The sequence below is a fragment of the Cannabis sativa genome, chromosome 6 (genome assembly GCF_029168945.1).
Source record: "Cannabis sativa cultivar Pink pepper isolate KNU-18-1 chromosome 6, ASM2916894v1, whole genome shotgun sequence".
Classification (NCBI taxonomy): domain Eukaryota; kingdom Viridiplantae; phylum Streptophyta; class Magnoliopsida; order Rosales; family Cannabaceae; genus Cannabis; species Cannabis sativa.
Window position 1 is genome coordinate 3,371,683 of NC_083606.1, and position 19,869 is coordinate 3,391,551.

At 33.2% G+C, this 19,869-nt stretch overlaps 1 protein-coding gene and 1 non-coding gene across 2 annotated transcripts; one reads left to right on the top strand and one right to left on the bottom strand.

Annotated features, from left to right (window-relative positions):
* Positions 1 to 1,472: 1,472 nt before the first annotated feature.
* Positions 1,473 to 2,660, top strand: LOC133039082 (uncharacterized). The gene is made up of 3 exons (XM_061117881.1): positions 1,473 to 1,749; positions 1,895 to 2,226; positions 2,334 to 2,660. The coding sequence occupies exons 1-3, from the start codon at positions 1,473 to 1,475 to the stop codon at positions 2,658 to 2,660; spliced, it is 936 nt and encodes a 311-aa protein (XP_060973864.1).
* On the bottom strand, positions 1,740 to 1,847 carry LOC133039538 (small nucleolar RNA R71). The gene has a single exon (XR_009688677.1). It is a non-coding gene; the product is annotated as a small nucleolar RNA R71 (small nucleolar RNA).
* Positions 2,661 to 19,869: the final 17,209 nt, after the last annotated feature.

Sequence of the window (19,869 nt, forward strand, 5' to 3'; positions counted from 1 at the left end):
CCTAATTCAGGAGCAAAAAAGGAGGATAATAGAAAAGGGTGGCTGCACTTGAAGAAAGAGGGGAGTACGAAATTTCAGAAAAGAAGTACAGAGAAAGAAAGGAAAGGAAGAGAGTACAAAGAATAGAAGAAGAAGATTAAGAAGAAGGAGAAGAAGGCAACCTCCAAAGAAAAGATTTGAGCACACAAACTCCTTTCTCTTGCTCTCCTCTTCCATTTTGTATCATTTTCTACTCTTTAGTATTCTCTTAAACTCCATGAACATGTCATTTTCTGGTTTTGAGTTTTTAATTTCATCTATGAACTAAAATCTTTGAGATTTGGGTGGTTATGAACCCTTGTATGGACTAGTGCTTTGATTTGAATGATTGAGTAATCTTGTCTTTGTTCAATTAGATGTGATGAAATGTTAATTGAATGTTAATTTTTGGCCAGCTTTAACATTTAGAAAGCTAGATCTTACTTGGAAAAGTAAGACCTAGTTGAACCCCTCTAATTGATGCATGATTTTTAACCCTCTTTTAGGTGTAAATTAGTAGTGAAATAGGCATATTTTACTACCATGCATAACTAAAGATTTGATGCTATATTGGACTATTTGTGATCTAATTTGATGTAAGAATGCATTGTTGAGATTATGAATGGTTTATTTTAAGTTTTGGAAAAAGCTTGCTGGTTTTTTGAAATCCGTTAACTCTGCCAGGATTGCTGAGTCATTGCTGGATCATTGCTGTATCAACTGGGACATACTAGTGGAAATTAATCACCCAAGTCTATTTTCCAAATCTGAAATTATCACCACTCTAATCACTTTTAGCTTCTTATTTTTAGTTTATTTAGTTTAAAATATTATTTCTCGACTCTAGAATTTAGGTTATAATTTTTTCTGTTGAATTAATTTGTTACTTTGTTTTATTTTTATTAGAAATTTTGGAATTTCTTTTAGTTGATTTTGCATTATTTAGTAAAAACTCCATGTAGAGACGAACTTTGATTACTTATCATTGTATTACTTGTTTGTGATTGTGTACACTTGCGCAATTATAAATCAATATAAATTTTTAAAACAAGTTTTTGGCGCCGTTGGCGGGGACTTTAAGTTCTAAATTTTGTTTTATCAACTATTTGACATTCTAATAATTTTTGTGTTTTTAATCTTGCTGGTTTGTTCTTCAAAATCTTAGGTATCTATAGTGTATGAACCAACAAGAGGATTTTGAACTTGCTCCCATTGACCCCGAGATTGAACACACATTCCGACGAAGAAGAAGGGTTCAAAAGGCTAAGGGCCGAGACATCATGGCTGAGAATCTTGATGATGATGGGATTGCCCAACAAATTGTTAATCCCATGATATTGGCAGATGATCGAGCAAGGGCTATACGACAGTATGCAGCCCCCATGTTTAATGAGCTCAATCCAGGCATTGTGAGGCCTGAAATACAAGCACCATAGTTTGGGCTCAAGCCAGAGATGTTTCAAATGCTTCAAACCGTGGGGCAATTCAGCGGAATGCCAACTGAAGATCCTCACCTCCATCTCCATTCATTCTTGGAGGTGAGTGATTCTTTCAAGATACAAGGAGTGAGTAAAGAGGTGCTAAGGTTGAAGCTATTCCCATTCTCACTACGAGACCGAGCTAGATCATGGCTCAACACTTTGCCTCCTGATTCTGTCACCAATTGGAATGATCTTGCTGAAAAGTTTCTGAGGAAATACTTTCCTCCTACTAGAAATGCAAAATTCAGAAGTGAGATCATGTCTTTTTCAGCAACTTGAAGATGAGTCTACAAGTGATGCGTGGGAGAGGTTTAAGGAACTTTTGCGAAAGTGTCCACATCATGGCATTCCACATTGTATACAGATGGAGACTTTTTATAATGGTCTAAATGCAGCTCGAATGGTGTTAGATGCATCGGCCAATAGTGCTATTTTGTCGAAGTCTTACAACGAAGCATTTGAGATTTTGGAGACCATTGCAAGTAAGAACTACCAATGGTCTAACAAAAGAGCTCCAAGTAGTAGAAAAGTGGCGGGGGTTCTTGAAGTGGATGCAATAACGGCTTTGACAACTCAAATGGCTTCCATGACGAATGTTTTAAAGAATTTGAGCATTGGGAACTCTAAAAATATTCAGCCAGCTGTTGCCAGTCAAAGTGATGATGTCTCATGTGTGTTTTGTGGAGAAGGGCATGTGTTTGAGAAGTGTCCCTCTAATCCAGAGTCCGTTTGTTACATAGGAAATCAAAATTTTAACAGAAACAATGGGGCATTCTCGAACTCTTACAATCAAGCATGGAAGAATCATCCTAATTTGTCTTGGGGGGTGTCAAGGAGCAAGCTCCCGCACCAGCCCAAGGAAGACAAGAATATCCACCGGGTTTTTCACAACAATCGCGACATTCACAACATGCACAAAATTCTCAACCGAGTTTTTCGGAGAGTCTAATGCGGGATTATATGGCCAAAAATGATGCGGTGATACAAAGTCAGGCTTGTTCTCTTCGAAACCTTGAGTTACAACTTGGACATTTGGCCAATGAATTAAAAGCTAGGCCGCAAGGTTCTTTGCCTAGCAACACGGAAAATCCAAGGAGGGATGGGAAGGAACAATGTAAATCCATTCAACTAAGGAGTGGCAAGCATCTGAAAAAATTCTGAGGAGGAAATAAAGGGTAGTGGGGAGCCCACTTCAATACAAACCGACAAAAAATTGAGTAACAAAACTGCCAAGGAAATTGCTGAAACTAGCCCAGTTGATACAACAAAGGGTCAGCAACCTGAAAGTCAACAATCCGCACCAGTATGTTCTAGTCCTAAACAACCCCTTCCATTTCCTCAAAGATTTCAGAAACAGCAGCAAGATGGGCAATTCAAGAAGTTTTTAGAAGTGTTGAAGCAGCTCCATATCAATATTCCCTTGGTGGAAGCATTGGAGCAAATGCCGAATTATGTCAAGTTCTTAAGAGATATTTTGACAAAGAAAAGGAGGTTGGGGGAGTTTGTGTTGGGTTTTATGCCCTAATTAAAACTCATTACAATCTGATTAGTTATCAATTTAGAAGTGAAGTATGTTTACATGTATGTTACATGTTTATGGTTTAATACATATACTTGATATATGCAAAAAATCAGTTAAATCCAGAACATATAGTTATTCACAATTACAGTATCGTCAATACAGTGGAATGTGATTGTGATTATATGATTCAAAAGATTTGGTCCCTGTTCATCAGTGTTTTGGATTTACACTGATGTGATAATCAGCGATGAAGCATACTTACTCTTGGAGTAAGTGTTATGTTCTTTCCAGAACATTGGCAAAGTATACTGGTTTAGAATGCATGGAGTATGCATTGGACTAGACCGATATTGAACTTGGTTAAAGATATTGTAAACTTACCGTTGTATCTTTCCAAGTCAATGTCAGAAGTTGATCTTAGATTAAGAGAATCTAAATCCTGATATGCTTAGGCTCAATCTCAGGAGTGCTATTCTTGTTCTTTGATTTATTAGTTAAAGCCTGTTTTGAGTCAGGATAATACATATATTTTGGGAACATGATAGCATAACTGAATAGGGAGTGCTAAACATAAATATGGAAATCTATAGCTTCTACTGGTGTATAGAAGTAAAGTGATGATTCCTTTTGAGCTTAGTTAAATAGAAGTAAATGGATGAGCTCTTGTTTCACTGACTATATATTAGATCACTAAAACATCATTTACAGGTAACTAAGTGTTCAAATAGGCAAAATACATTGAGGGGTGTAAACGGTAAATTAGTCCCGTCTCGATGTAAATCATCTATATAGAGGATCTCTAAATCACATTAAGATTATAACAATGGTTAAATGAGATAGCATATTGATATCGTGAAACATATGATATGCTCTATATAAGTCTGAGAGTGCAATTCCAAGTTCTAAGAGTGGATTCAACGAGGAATTAATAAGTTAGGGATTTACTTGGTAAATCGGTTCAACTTATTGGAAGCTCAGAATATAGATCCATGGTCCCCATTCTAGTTGAGACTATACTATTTGTAGGACTCTATAATTGATTTATGATTAATCAATTATAATTCTAAAAGTTAGACTATGTCTAATTTGTGAATTCTCACAGTTTAGGGATGAAATTGTAAATAAGAGGGTTTCTAGGTTTAATTATTAATTATGAGACTTTGCATGTCTAAATTAATAATTAATTTTAAATGGCAATATTATTTAATAATCTATTTTAGTTATTAAATAATTGATTTTGGCATTTAAATGATTAGAATTGGAAAAATGGCATTTTTGGAGAAATAGAAATAAAATTGAGGAAACTGCAAAATCAATGTGAGGCCCAGTCACACCATGGCCGGCCACATTATTGCCTTTTCCCAATTATTATTTTTCAATTTAATTTGTCATTTAATTGCTAATCAAAGCCTAGTCTAAATAGGACAGTGGTGAATCACACTAAATAAGGCAGTTATTCAATTACACAGTAAAAGAGGAAACTGTTTATTTGGAAAGTTGTGGTCTTCCCTTTTCCTATTTATAGTAGCCCCTCTCTTCTCTTTGTATGAATGAATGCATGAGTTTGCTTGAGAAAACTTTGCTCTGCAAAGTGTATCACACGAAATCAAGAGAGAAAAAGAAGAGAGTGATTTCGAAATTCCCTAGTGAGAGAGAAGTGCCCACTCACATCATTCAGTATCTCATCATAGTTTGGAAGACTGTGAAGGATCACATCCAACTGAAGAACTTTCGGGCTCAGATCTTGATTATACTCTGCTACAGACAGGAATCAAGGGTTAGAGATCTGAGTGGAAGGAGACATTAATTCCGCTGCAATCACTGTAAGTTATTCTTAACTTTTATGTGTTTAGTTCATCGTTTTAGAAGTTCAATATTAGGTTGTTAAATCAATATACTTGCAGGGCCGGCCCAAGCATTGGGCAGCTTGGGCCATTGCACAAGGCCCCCATTTTTTTAAGGCCCAAATTTTTTTTTTTTCAAGAAAAGACTTATTTTTTTTTCCTATTATATACACATAAATAAAAAATTTATAATTGAAAATTTATGAATAAATTTTTAAAAAAAAGTTAGTAATAAAATTGTAGTTTTAATGTACACGGTTTTTTTTTTTTTTTAAAAAAAAGAAGGCCCAATTCTAAAATTTTGCACGAGGCCTCCAAAATGCTTGGGCCGGCCCTGTATACTTGCAAATAGATCTAAGATCCTGGATAAATATAATACCAACAATTGGCACCAGAGCCATGGTAATTGATTTGCTTGCAAGAAATTTGGACTTAAAACGATTTGCTTGTGATTTGGATGGTTTCATGTTGTGTCATATTGATGTTTGATTGATGTTTGTGAATTCTGGGAAAAATAATTGATTGTCTGTATCTGGAATTATTTTTATTGGATAGTTTGGAAAATTCTAAGCAATTTACCTTTTTACAGAACTCGATTTCGATTTAATTTGAATTAGTTATGAATTTTTGAAAATCAGGAAAAACCTAGGTGGTGAGCACCTCCCCTACGCGCGCGGAAATCATGCGCAGGGGTGCTTGCGCCCAGATTTCTGGGCTGTGGCTCCTCTCCCACGCGCGCGGACAGCATGCTTTGCATGCTGTCCATACCACCTGCTATTTTCTTCGTTTTCTTCGATTTTTCATGCTATTTCATGGAATTAAATTCCGATTTTTTGTGTAGTTTTGTATGTTGATTTTTGTTTTTCAAATTTCAAATCTAATTATCAGAAATAAATTAATTTTAATTTTTAAAATTAATTTTAGATATTAGTGCAATTTGATTTTGAAAATGGGAAAAATCAAGTTTTGCTTACCTCTTTTCTTATTTCCTTTTAAAATTTGATTATTTTATTTTTTTTTTAAAGTCAGATATTATTTTTTTTTTTTTGGTAACTTGACCTTAATTAAAATAAGATCATAATAATCATGGTAATTTTAAAAGAGGAAATAAGGTATTTTTGTTAACTTTTAAATTTTGTTATTTTTCAATTAAATTAAATTGTAAAATAAGAAAAGGGTATGTATTTACCATTTTCTATTTTATTATTTAATTTATTAAATAACATGAAATTTAAAAGGAAAGTTAATTTTGAAATGCATTTAGGTTACCCAAAACCTAATTTTTCAAAATGGTAGGTTTAATTTTAATATTATTTTTCGAAATATAGATTTAAAATTAAATAAATCCTACATCCAACTATCCAGATCTAACCTTGTTGCAGGAGTATGTGTTTTAGATTGTTTGTAAGTTTTTCTAAAACCTATTATTACTTGATCTAAATTGCCAGGGTTAACTTATTGACAGATCAAATGATCTGAGTTTAACCCATGGTTCAATTGATGATATATCAAGTAGATAATTTGTAACAGGTAATTTTTACAAACTTCTTTCATCTGTCTATGACCTAGTAACATGATAGGATCCATCCAAATCTGTGTGCCTGTGTGAGCCTATATGTTTAATTTCTATTATAGATACATATAGGTTGTTGTTGCTAAATAAAATGTCATAACCTGATAGATTTTATTTAGGCTCATTTAGTTAATGGGCCTATTCAATTAATAACAGTTGTTCATTTTAAGGTTAAATTCCTCTCTTTTGGGCCTTGTGTGAGAGTTGGGAGCCTTAGAAGTGGGTGCGACATACTGGACCCAGCTCCCCCTCACATGAACAACCCCAATTGTGAAGGCCCATTTGCCTGATTTGGATAACTGTGCTAGGTTAATTATATTAGTTTGACCTAATAAAAATTGAATAGAACATAATTAATTTCTTCGAAATTAATTTAAGAAAAACATAGTTTAATGAATTTCATTTCTGGGTAAACTATTTGTATTTTTCTTGCATTTAATTAAATAAAGAATTTTAACTAACTAGATTCTTTCTGAAACTTATTTTATTATTTCATTAAATATTCTTATTTAAGTTATGAATTAGTAATTACTAATTTTTTTAATAACTTAAATTTGAATATATTTTGATAATAATATTAAGCTGAGGAATTCTAGGAATTAGTTATTGAAGATTCTTAGAAGATATTATTTTAAGTTGGTTTTAAACTTAAAAAAAGGGAATATCTTTAAATTAGGTAGTCACCACCTAATTTTGATATTTAATTAAATGATGTTTGGAAAATTTTAAGTTAGTAAATTATAGATTCTTTCTATAATAACTTAAATCAGATATTTTTCAAATCTTGAAAAGATACTTAGTAGAATTGAGATATTTTCTAGATAGTCATTTCCATACTAATTATTATTTCTAATCTAGGAAAATATCATTGATTGTGAAATTAATTGGTTAATAATTAATTTTGGTACAATTCAATTAAGGATATTTTTCCTTGTATTAAATTGGAAATTAATGATTAAGCCTTCTCTATACTTAATTATTTATTTCCTGAATTTAGTACATTTAATTAAATTGAAAATTAAATGTCTAAGTTGATTTTCATAATGACACTTGGATATTGATATTTTCATGATATTTAATTAAGAAAATTATTTTAAGTTGGGTATTTCCATAACAACTTAAATTTGAATAATTTTCATAATATATTTTATTTATTTTATTAATCATTTTTCAAAATAGCATTTAATCATGCAAGGTGATTTTGAATTTATCTTGAAAGATAGATTGAAGTTGTAAATTAATTATTTTAATTAATTTTGAATCAACTTAAATCAATGATCTTTTCATTTAATGATTAATTTAAAATAAAGGGACTGAAATATATTATTAGAAATTGGATTAATTAGTCATGAAAATCTAGATAGATAATATTTTTTGCTTGAGGTATTTTTTCTAAGTAAAGTTTGATTTATTTTAAATGTATTTCAAAAATCGTGTATTTTTGGAAATACAATATATATATATTTGTAGAAAATTTTAATTTGAGTTGCAAATTAATTTAAATTAATACAACTTAAATTAAGTAATTTTCTTAATATTTGTTGGAAAATTAACACTAAGATGGAAATAATTCATTTTATTTTCTTAACCATCTAAGTTTAATTTTACAAATATTAAATTAAATTTTATTTAGATTCTATTCTAAATTTAAAATTTAATAAATATATATATAGATTTAAAATAAATAAATAATAGAAGAAAATACAATTTAAATAATGAGCTTTATTATTTTTGAGATATTCGATCTCCATTGTTGGTTTTACATAGCTATTGTTTTAGTGAGTAATCCTCCCTAATGGAGGAACGTTCATTAGCAAGTTAGCGCCGTTTAATCTCGAAAGATAAGTATGTTTGTAAGTGTTTTATATTAGTATTAACCACCCTAATGGTGGGTACTGTATAAGACTTACAAACATATGAAACAATGGTAGAAGCTCATGAAATAAGAATGACCTTGACTCTCGCCTAAACGGGACAACGTCAGATTCTCTTTTCGATCGAATAAAAGGTTGCTAGAAGGTTTGCTATTCTAGATGAGCTGACAACTCTATTCAATAAATGATAGCTTTGACTCTCGCCTAAACGGGACACTGATATCAGTTTGTTGAAAACCTTAGAAATTATTTAGGATTGAATTTTTTTGTATTTTCTCTAGTCATTCCTACTTGCTGTATGCTGATAATTTCTGAATGAGATTTTGTGATAAACCATAACTGATATCTATGTATTATCTTGTAGTATCCTGAATTGAAATGTCAAATCCCATGTTGTCACTCTTAACTGAAAATAAGCTAAATGGGTCTAACTTCCCAAAGTGGAGAGAGAACATTCATATTGCTCTCATAGGTGAAAGTTCCTCGTTTGTGTTGACTGAGCCGTCCCCTGAGCAGCCAAGTGACAATGCAACCAAAGCTGTAAAAGAGAAGTTCGAGCGTTGGCATAATGCTAACAATAAAGCTCGTTACTTCATGCTTTCCAGCATGGTTGACACCTTGAAAACAAGGTTTGCAAACACTGTCACGGCTGCAGAAATCATGACGCAGTTAACTGAGCTATTCGGTATGGCATCTATTCAGTCTCGTTTTGACGCGACTAAGAAATTTATCAACGCACGGATGGAACCCCATCAGAATGTGCGTGATCACCTTCTCCAGATGGCTAGTTATTTCCAGGAACCCCAGAATCATGGTGCTGAAATGGATCAGACTACTCAAGTGAGTCTCATCTTGAATAGCCTGACTCCAAATTTTCTGCCCTACACATCAAATTATGTCATGAATAAGAAGGAACAAGACTTTCATACTTTAGTCAATGACCTTCAGACATATGAAAATTTGATTGGAGGTCCCAAGAAAAGAGGGAATAAACCTCAGAATTCTGGAAATGGTAGTAAGACTAGTAATCCTGAAGCACTTGTTGCTTCTACTTCCAAATCCCATCATAAGAAGAAGTGGAAAAATGCCAAGAAGCGAGCTCAAGCTGCGAATGCAGCTAGGAACAAAAATGCTGGAGCTTCTGGCAATACACAAAAAGGAAAATGTTTCTACTGCAATGAGAAAGGCCATTGGAAATCCCAATGTCCTAAGTATCTCGCAAAGAAACAAGGTATTTTTTTTATAAACTGATGTGTTTTTAGTGAATTATTATCCTTTTGGATTAATAATTCTGGACTACTAACCTTGTTTATTACTCTTCTTATAGCTAAAGCTTCTTAAACTCGGATGCTGTCTTAGCGAGTTGGATTAGAAAGCTGGATGGTGGATGGAGATTGTCTACAATAAAGAAGAAGCTATTTCATTTGAATTAATTGTTTAGTTTTTCAAACAATTTGGATTTCAAGTTTGGGATCTTAATTCCCTGTTTGGTTCTCATAAATATTGCAAACAATTTTTTAATTTATAATAAAATATCTTTTTCAATTATATTGCAATTTTTGAGTTGAGCTTCAGTTCTTTATCTATTACCGATTATTATATTTATTATGTGTGAATGTGTATGTCTTTTTATTATTGATGCAAATTCAAAAGTATTTAAACTCTTTACAGAGTTATTACTACATAAACACTTGAAGTTATTTCTATGTTTATGAATAATTGTTGGTTTCAAAAACAATTATTTGAGAATTTGTTTAATAAAAAGATCTTTTGATCTGATAGGGGTGGAGAAAAGTTAAGAATAATATGCAGTTCAAACGATTTTTTATATCTAATGAACTCTGGATTATATTCAACTCCACAGACTCTCTATCACACTTAGAGATTTACAACCTTTAGGGGTGGACCATAATCTCTATAAACTTAGGGGTGGACTTTATTCTACAGTACCCTTTGTGACACATAATTTTAAACATGTAAATAATATAATAAATTAGCTATTATCAGAATAAATCCTTGATCTTGATTATATGTTCCAGTTTAGATTTACTGTTGTAATAGTTATTGATACCATTAAAGTTCTTTGATAATGTTTCACATTACCTTGGTTGAGTGGGAGAATATTAAAATTCTTTACCCATCTTCGTTTGGTTGATAATTGTGATAAGGACTTAAGAACACCTCTGATAAAAACAAGTCTAACCATTCACATGGATAGAAATAACTTATCAGAATTATGAGAGTACGATAGAAGAATTCTTGCATAGTCTATTCGAAAGACTGATTCAAGATGTCTATTTCTCATAACATTTTATGGTATCTTGATTTGATTGCTTAAATCTCTAGCAAGTATTTTTTCACTTTAAATACTAGACTGCTATGTTGTTGAACTAATCTTAAAGAAACTTACAGTTTCAGCTTAAGATAATAAGTCACAATGAGATGTTCCCAGAAACAATAGTAAAAGGTTAAAAGTTACTAACCAGACATCTGCTATTGAGTGGGAGCCATCTGAGATGTAATCAAATGGGAACATTAAGGGACAATCAAGAAATATTTATAAAAGTGACGTATATGTTATTAAGGAACTATTCATTAGTGATCCTGATATGCACACCGACTCATTGTGAGATGGTGGTTACTCTGGGGGTGGAGGAATCATTATAGAAGAGTGTTAAAACCCATCTATAATTATTCAAGCTTCATCAGAGAAGATATAACTTTGTAAATTCAAAATTACCAGAAAGTTATTTTACTGAAGAAAATTCTACACTGCTTTATCTCAATTCCAAATTTTAAAATTTGAGAGATATGTCTTCTGATTGTTCAGATGTACTTAATGGGCAGTAAGGATTTCAGTATCCCTTGACGAGTAAAGCATAAGTTAGGGAAGGTTTCATGTGTCTCATGAACCTGATTCCAGATATATGGGTGGATTCAAAGATACTACACTTGATCAGAGGATCAAGACAAAAGATTGATTGTAATGCACTACTTGTTTTATGTTAGTGCAAGTGGGAGTTTGTTGGGTTTTATGCCCTAAATAAAACTCATTACAATCTGATTAGTTATCAATTTAGAAGTGAAGTATGTTAACATGTATGTTACATGTTTATGGGTTAATACATATACTTGATATATGCACAAAATCAGTTAAATCCAGAACATATAGTTATTCACAATTACAGTATCGTCAATATAGTGGAATGTGATTGTGATTATATGATTCAAAAGATTTGGTCCCTGTTCATCAGTCTTTTGGATTTACACTGATGTGATAATCAGCGATGAAGTATACTTACACTTGGAGTACGTGTTATGTTCTTTCCAGAACATTGGCAAAGTATACTGGTTTCGAATGCATGGAGTATGCATTGGACTGGACCGATATTGAACTTGGTTAAAGATATTGTAAACTTACCGTTGTATCTTTCCAAGTCAATGTCAGAAGTTGATCTTAGATTAAGAGAATCTAAATCCTGATATGCTTAGGCTGAATCTCAGGAGTGCTATTCTTGTTCTTTGATTTATTAGTTAAAGCCTGTTTTGAGTCAGGATAATACATATATTTTGGGAACATTATAGCATAACTGAATAGGGAGTGCTAAACATAAATATGGAAATCTATAGCTTCTACTGGTATATAGAAGTAAAGTGATGATTCCTTTTGAGCTTAGTTAAATAGAAGTAAATGGATGAGCTCTTGTTTCAGTGACTATATATTAGATCACTAAAACATCATTTACAGGTAACTAAGTGTTCAAATGGGCAAAATACATTGAGGGGTGTAAACGGTAAATTAGTCCCGTCTCGATGTAAATCATCTATATAGAGGATCTCTAAATCACATTAAGATGATAACAATGGTTAAATGAGATAGCATATTGATATCGTGAAACATATGATATGCTCTATATAAGTCTGAGAGTGCAATTCCAAGTTCTAAGAGTGGATTCAACGAGGAATTAATAAGTTAGGGATTTACTTGGTAAATCGGTTCAACTTATTGGAAGCTCAGAATATAGATCCATGGTCCCCATTCTAGTTGAGACTATACTGTTTGTAGGACTCTATAATTGATTTATGATTAATCAATTATAATTCTAAAAGTTAGACTATGTCTAATTTGTGAATTCTCACAGTTTAGGGATGAAATTGTAAATAAGAGGGTTTCTAGGTTTAATTATTAATTATGAGACTTTGCATGTCTAAATTAATAATTAATTTTAAATGGCAATATTATTTAATAATCTATTTTAGTTATTAAATAATTGGTTTTGGCATTTAAATGATTAGAATTGGAAAAATAGCATTTTTGGAGAAATAGAAATAAAATTGAGGAAACTGCAAAATCAATGTGAGGCCCATTCACACCATGGCCGGCCACATTATTGCCTTTTCCCAATTATTATTTTTCAATTTAATTTGTCATTTAATTGCTAATCAAAGCCTAGCCTAAATAGGAAAGTGGTGAATCACACTAAATAAGGCAGTTATTCAATTACACAGTAAAAGAGGAAACTGTTTATTTGGAAAGTTGTGGTCTTCCCTTTTCCTATTTATAGCAGCCCCTCTCTTCTCTTTGTATGAATGAATGCATGAGTTCGCTTGAGAAAACTTTGCTCTGCAAAGTGTATCACACGAAATCAAGAGAGAAAAAGAAGAGAGAGATTTCGAAATTCCCTAGTGAGAGAGAAGTGCCCACTCACATCATTCAGTATCTCATCATAGTTTGGAAGACTGTGAAGGATCACATCCAACTGAAGAACTTTCGGGCTCAGATCTTGATTATACTCAGCTACAGACAGGAACTAAGGGTTAGAGATCTGAGTGGAAGGAGACATTAATTCCGCTGCAATCACTGTAAGTTATTCTTAACTTTTATGTGTTTAGTTCATCGTTTTAGAAGTTCAATATTAGGTTGTTAAATCAACATACTTGCAAATAGATCTAAGATCCTGGATAAATATAATACCAACAGTTTGAAACTGTAGCTCTCACCGAAGGATGTAGCGCCATGTTAAAAAGTAAGATTCCACCGAAGTTGAAGGATCCTGGTAGTTTTACAATCCCTTGTTCTATTGGGGGACAGGATGTTGGAAGACACTACTACAAAAAAGGCTTTTTGCGTCGGTTTTTAAGTGACATATAAAGATATTACTTCGGTTGGTGTAACTGACACTATAACCGTAGACGCAAATAATGATATTTTTACTTCGGTTATAAACTGATGCTAATTGGTTTTTGTTTTGGCTTATAACCGAAGCTAATAGTAGTGTACCGACGCTAATTACTTTTTTGCTTCAGTTATGAACTGAAGCAAATGAAGCAAAAGAAAATTAAAAAAAAAATAAAGAAAATTAATATTTTCTATGAAAACATCTAAAAATAAATTGATAAGTAAATTATAATTGTTATTGGGATGACTTAAAAACTTTTATTAAATTTTATACAATGGATAAATTAATGACTGCTTTGTACAGACAATGCATGCAGAATATCTCATCTTTCCTTTGAATTGTGAAGGTTGTTTTCATGCATCATTCAACCAGGAAATTTCACATGTAGAAGCTTCATTGTTATGTGAGCATCAAATTGAACATCTGAAAGTGAAAACAAATACAAAGCAACAATTGAGTTATTTGACACCAACCATTTTCACTACTATGAGCAAAACCAACAGCTATATTTTTTAAGCAAACACTAAACCAATTTTCTAGAACAATAACAAAAATCCATTAATAGTGCTTCAGTTTAACATAGATTAGCTCAATAATGTCCTGAATTTAATCAATCGTTTCAAATTTCATGAGTGCACACAAACACATATGAGAATGTCACATAAGAAAACAAATTTTGTTATTAATTTGAAAAACAGAGAATTTTCACTATTTTTCATACTGAGGTGAAAAGATATTAGATTAGGAGTATACACGATTTCAATGTTTTGGATCTAAAATTGATTACAATAATAAGTGAGCGATAAAGAGAGAAAATACCGAAGCAATTGTCAAATGGTATGAGCATGTCACTAGAGTCGATCACCTGAGCACATAGTGAATCTTCATCGTCATCTCCATTGCCAAAGTGAATTGTCATCGAACGCCAGATGAATTGCCACCTCCATTGTATAACTAGATCATCACCGCGAAACAATCTACTTCTTCAAAATTAGATCCAAAAGAATCATAGGGAAAAATCAAAATTAAAATCAAAGACAAGAAAAAAAATTACTGATCAAAATACATTACAACCCATGGTGCCGAGGAGATAGAGAAAGAGAGAAAGCTGATAGTGGGTGAAGGACAATGTTTCAAAATGGTGGCGCGGCTCTGTGGGGTTTTGAAATGGGGGGCTCTGTTAGGGTTTTCGAAATGGGGGGATAGAGATGCTGAAATGAATTTATATTTCGTGAAAATTGATTTTTACAAAACTTAAATTTTTTTGCATCGGTGGATAACCGTGTAAAATATATTAACCTCACTTTTTAACCGAAGCAAAAACAAAATACCTCATTTTTCCACTAAAGCAAAATGTAAAAGACAATTTCTAAAATTTTCACTTTTTTCCTCGGTTGTTCTTTTAGTGTCGGGGAATGAGCTAACGCTAATTGGTATTTTTCAGCTCCAGTTATACACTGAAGTATAAAATCTTCTCCTATTTTTTGCCTTGGTCAACTATTTTGGTGAGACGCGTTGACTGACGCAAAAAGGGCTTTTAGTAGTAGTGAGAGCCTTATGTGATTTGGGTGCATGCATCAACCTCATGCCTATGTCGATCTTTAAGAAGTTGGGTATTGGTGAAGCACGTCCTACAACTGTTACATTGCAGCTTGCTGACAGGTCCATGGCCCATCCAGAAGGAAAAATAGAAGATGTTCTAGTACAGGTTGACAAGTTCATTTTTCCAGCTGATGATTTCGTCATCCTAGACTATGAAGCTGATAGAGATGTGCCTATTATCTTGGGTCGGCCATTCCTTGCTACCGGGAGAACTCTGATTGATGTGCAAAATGGGGAGCTCACTATGAGGGTGAATGACCAAAAAGTCACCTTTAATGTGTTCAATGCTATGAGGTTTCCGAATGAGATAGAAGAATGCTCCCGCATAAGTGTGATTGACTCTATTGTGGCTGAAAGATTTCACAAGGAAGCTTGGAAGGATGACAAGTTTATAAGTTCTTTTGATGCGCTTTAAAACTTGAGTGAAGATGAAGACAACCAAGTTGCTTGGGTGGAACTCGTGCAACCTATCCCTAAATTCAAGAAGCCCTTTGAATCTTTGGAGTTGAAGGAAAGTAATTTCAAGCCTCCAAAACCCTCCATCCAAGAACCACCGATGTTGGAGTTGAAACCCTTGCCAAGTCATCTGAAGTATGCCTATTTGGGGGAGAATGACGAGCTGCCAGTTATTATAGCAGCAAAATTGGAAGTTGAAGATGAAGGTGCCTTGCTAGAGGTGTTAAAAAAGTATAAAAATGCTATCGGGTGGACTATGGCGGACATAAGGGGCATTAGTCCAACGGTTTGCACGCATAAGATACTCTTAGAAGCTGGTTGTAGTAATTCTGTTGAGCATCAGCGAAGATTGAATCCCGTCATGAAAGAATTGTTGCGAAAAGAAGTGATCAAGTGGCTAGATTATGGTATTGTGTACCCAATTTCGGATAGCTCATGGGTTAGTCCAGTTCAATGTGTGCCCAAGAAAGGAGGAGTCACGGTGGTGGCTGATGAGCACAATGAGTTGATTCCTACTCGAACCGTGACTGGTTCGAGGGTGTGTATGGACTATCGGAAGCTAAACAATGCTACTCGGAATGATCATTTCCCGTTGCCATTTATTGACCAAATGTTGGATCGTTTGGCGGGAAAAGAATTTTATTGCTTGCTTGACGGATATTCGGGTTTCAATCAAATTTCTATAGCACCAGAAGACCAAGAAAAAACCACCTTCACTTGTCCATATGGCTCCTTTGCCTTTAGGAGGATGCCATTTGGATTGTGCAATGCTCCCCCTACTTTCCAAAGGTGTATGATGGCTATTTTCTCAGATATGGCTGAGAGTATTTTGGAGATATTCATGGATGATTTCTCTATTTACGGGGACTCATTTGGGGTGTGTTTGGAGAATTTGGAAAAAAGTGTTAGCAAGATGTGAAGAAACTAACTTGGTGCTTAATTGGGAGAAATGCCACTTCATGGTTCAAGAGGGTATTTTTTTGGGGCACAAAGTGTCTAGAAAGGGGATAGAAGTTGACAAGGCAAAGTTGGAAGTCATTGAGAAGTTACCAGCTCCTACCACGGTAAAAGGCATAAAAAGCTTCCTTGGATACGCGGGTTTCCATAGGCGCTTCATTAAAGACTTTTCTAAGGTGTCTAAACCCTTGTGTAGCTTGTTGGAACAAAATAGGCCATTTGAGTTTACCGCTGAATGCAATGAAGCATTTTTGAAGTTGAAGACAGCTCTTGTTACGACCCCCGTGATTGTAGCACCCGATTGGTCATTGCCCTTTGAACTCATGTGTGTTGCTAGTGATTTTTCCATTGGAGATGTTCTCAGGCAGCGGAAGAACAAGATATTTCACTCCATTTATTATGTAAGCAAAACTCTTGTTGATGCCCAAATTAACTACACCACTAGTGAGAAAGAGTTGCTGGCTGTGGTTTTTGCCTTTGAGAAATGCAGATCGTATCTTGTGGGGACCAAGGTTATTGTGTATACTGACCACTCGGCAATCAAGTATTTGATAGCCAAGAAAGATTCTAAACTGAGGCTCATTTGTTGGGTTTTATTGCTACAAGAGTTTGATTTGGAAATCCGAGACAGAAAAGGGACAGAAAACAAAGTGGCGGACCATCTATCTGTTGGGTTTTGTGCCCTAAATAAAACTCATTTCAATATAATTAGATTTACTTATTAATAAAGATCAGAAATAACATTTTATGTTGCATGGCTCACATGATTTATTTTATGATTATATATATAATGTATGAATTCTATTTAAGTCCAGAACATATGAATTTGTTAAAGATTATAGTGTTGTCAGCACAGCGGAATATAATCTTAATTGTATGTTCGAAAGTTTTTATTCCCTGATTTGTCAGTTCACTGGATTTAGACTGGCATGATATAATCAGCGATAGGTATTCTTACACCTTGGATAAGTGTTATGTCCTTTCCAGGGCATTGGCAAAGTTTACCAGTATCGGATGTATGGAGTATACATCGGAAGGGACCGATATTGAACTTTGATAAGATATATTAAAATTTACCGTAACATCTATTCAATTCAATATCACCTGTTGATCCTAGATCAAATGATCTTAATCCTGATATGGTTAAGTTCGATCTCAAGAGTATTATACATGTTCTTTGATTTGTTAGTTAAGCCTACTTTTGGGTCAGGGTGATACGTACATTTTGGGAACATGATAGTATAATTGAGTGGGAGCGCTAACATAAATATGGAGTCTATAACTTCTATAGGAATTTAGAAGTGAAACGATGATATCCTTCGAGCTTGGCTAAACAGAGATAAATGGTTGAGATCTCATTTCACTTCGCTGAAATATCATTTATACGGAGCTAAGTGTTTTAAGGATAAAATACATTGAAGGTGTAACGGTAATTTAGTGCCTATTCAATGTAGATCATCTATTAGAGGGTCATTGATCAAATTAAGATTATAACAATGGATAACTAATAGCGTATCTATATTGTGGAACATATAGAGCGTTCTATATGACTGAGAGTGCAATTCCAAGTTCTAAGTGTGGATTCAATAAGGAATTAATAAGTTAGGGAATTTACTTAGTAAATTCGGTTATATAGGCCCATGGTCCCCATACTAGTTGAGACCATACTGCTTGTAAGACTCAGTTAATTGATTTGGATTAATCAATTATAGTTCTAAAGTTAGACTATGTCTAGTTTATGAATTTTCACTAAACAAGAGCAAAATTGTAAAGAAATGAGATTCTAGGTTTATTTATTAATTAAGAGACTTTATATGTCTAAATTAATAAATATATTAAATGACAATATTATTTAATAATTAAATTTTAGTTATTAAATAATTAGAATTAGCATTTAAATGGTTAAATTGGAAAATTGGCATTTTTGAGAAAATGAGATTGAAAAATGACAAAATGGCAAAATTGCAAAGTGAGGCCCATTATCCATATCATGGCCGGCCACTATGCAAAGTGTTTTACCATTTATATTTTTTCTTTATTTTAATGCCATACAATTCAAACCTAACCCTTTGTGGTATTGTATAAATAGAAAGTGATGGTTTCAGGAAACAATGCACAATGCATCTCATTCCTTTCAGAGAAAACTTTCTAGCCACCTAACCCTGAGTTATGAGAGGGGTATTTTTAGGTTTTAGATAAAAGTGTCATATATTTTTTAGTTTGAAATGTATTGATTTAAGAATAAAATATTAAAGTTTTTTAAGTATAGAAAATCAAATTTCTCATTAGTTATTGTTGGAAATTATTTTACCAGGATCTAGATTTACTAACAAGTATGTTGGATTAACAACCTAATATGTATTCTAAAACAATGAAAATAAACACATATAAAGTTAGAAAACCTTACAGTGGGTGCAGCGGAATAATATGACTCCTTCCGTTCAGATCTCTAGCCCTTGATTCCTTTCTGTAGCAGAGCATCACCAAGATCTGAACCTGGATCTTCTTTTCTCCTTCTTTGATGCAGAAATTCCATAGTCTTCCATACTATGATTGAGATACCACTTGATCTGTGTGGGCACTACTCATCACTCAAGCATTTCGAAATTACAAAGAAGAAAAGAGAGAGAGAAGGTGGCGTGTGAGGCTTTTCTGAGAGAAACAAAAATGATCAAAGATGTGTGTCTTAGTTTCCTCAAGCCAACACTTTCTATTTATAGAAAACCCTCTAGGTTTAGGTTAGAATTGCATGGCATTAAAATAATGGAAACTACAAATGGGATTTCCGATGCAAGGGCCGGCCATACAAAGGGTATTGGGCCTCACTTTGCAACTTTCCCATTTTGTCAATTTTCCATTCCCATTTTCTCAAAAATGCCAATTTTCCAATTTAACCTTTTAAATGTCAATTCTAATTATTTAATAACTTGGAAATAATTATCAAATAATATTGCCATTTAATATATTTATTAATTTAGACATATAAAATATCTTAATTAATAAATAAACCTAAAATCTCTTTTCTTTACAATTTCGCCCTTGCTTAGTGAAAATTCATAAAGTAGACATAGTCTAACTTTTAGAATTTTAATTGATTAATTAAAATCAATTAACTGAGTCTTACAAGCAGTATGGCCTCAACTAGTATGGGTACCATGGGTCTATATAACCGAGCTTCCAATAAGTCGAACCGAATTTACCAAGTAAATTCCCTAACTTATTAATTCTTCATTGAATCCACACTTAGAACTTGGAATTGCACTCTCAGTCATATAGAAACGCTCTATATGTTCCACGATATAGACACGTCATTAGTTATCCATTGTTATAACCCTAATGTGATCAATGATCCTCTATATAGA

Coding starts and splice junctions, on each gene's coding strand:
- LOC133039082 (XM_061117881.1), top strand. CDS start 1,473: ATGTTTCAAATGCTTCAAACCGTGGGGCAATTCAGCGGAATGCCAACT. Junction 1,750..1,894: donor TAGAAATGCAAAATTCAGAA/GTGAGATCATGT, acceptor GTCTAAATGCAG/CTCGAATGGTGTTAGATGCA. Junction 2,227..2,333: donor GTCCCTCTAATCCAGAGTCC/GTTTGTTACATA, acceptor GGGGGTGTCAAG/GAGCAAGCTCCCGCACCAGC.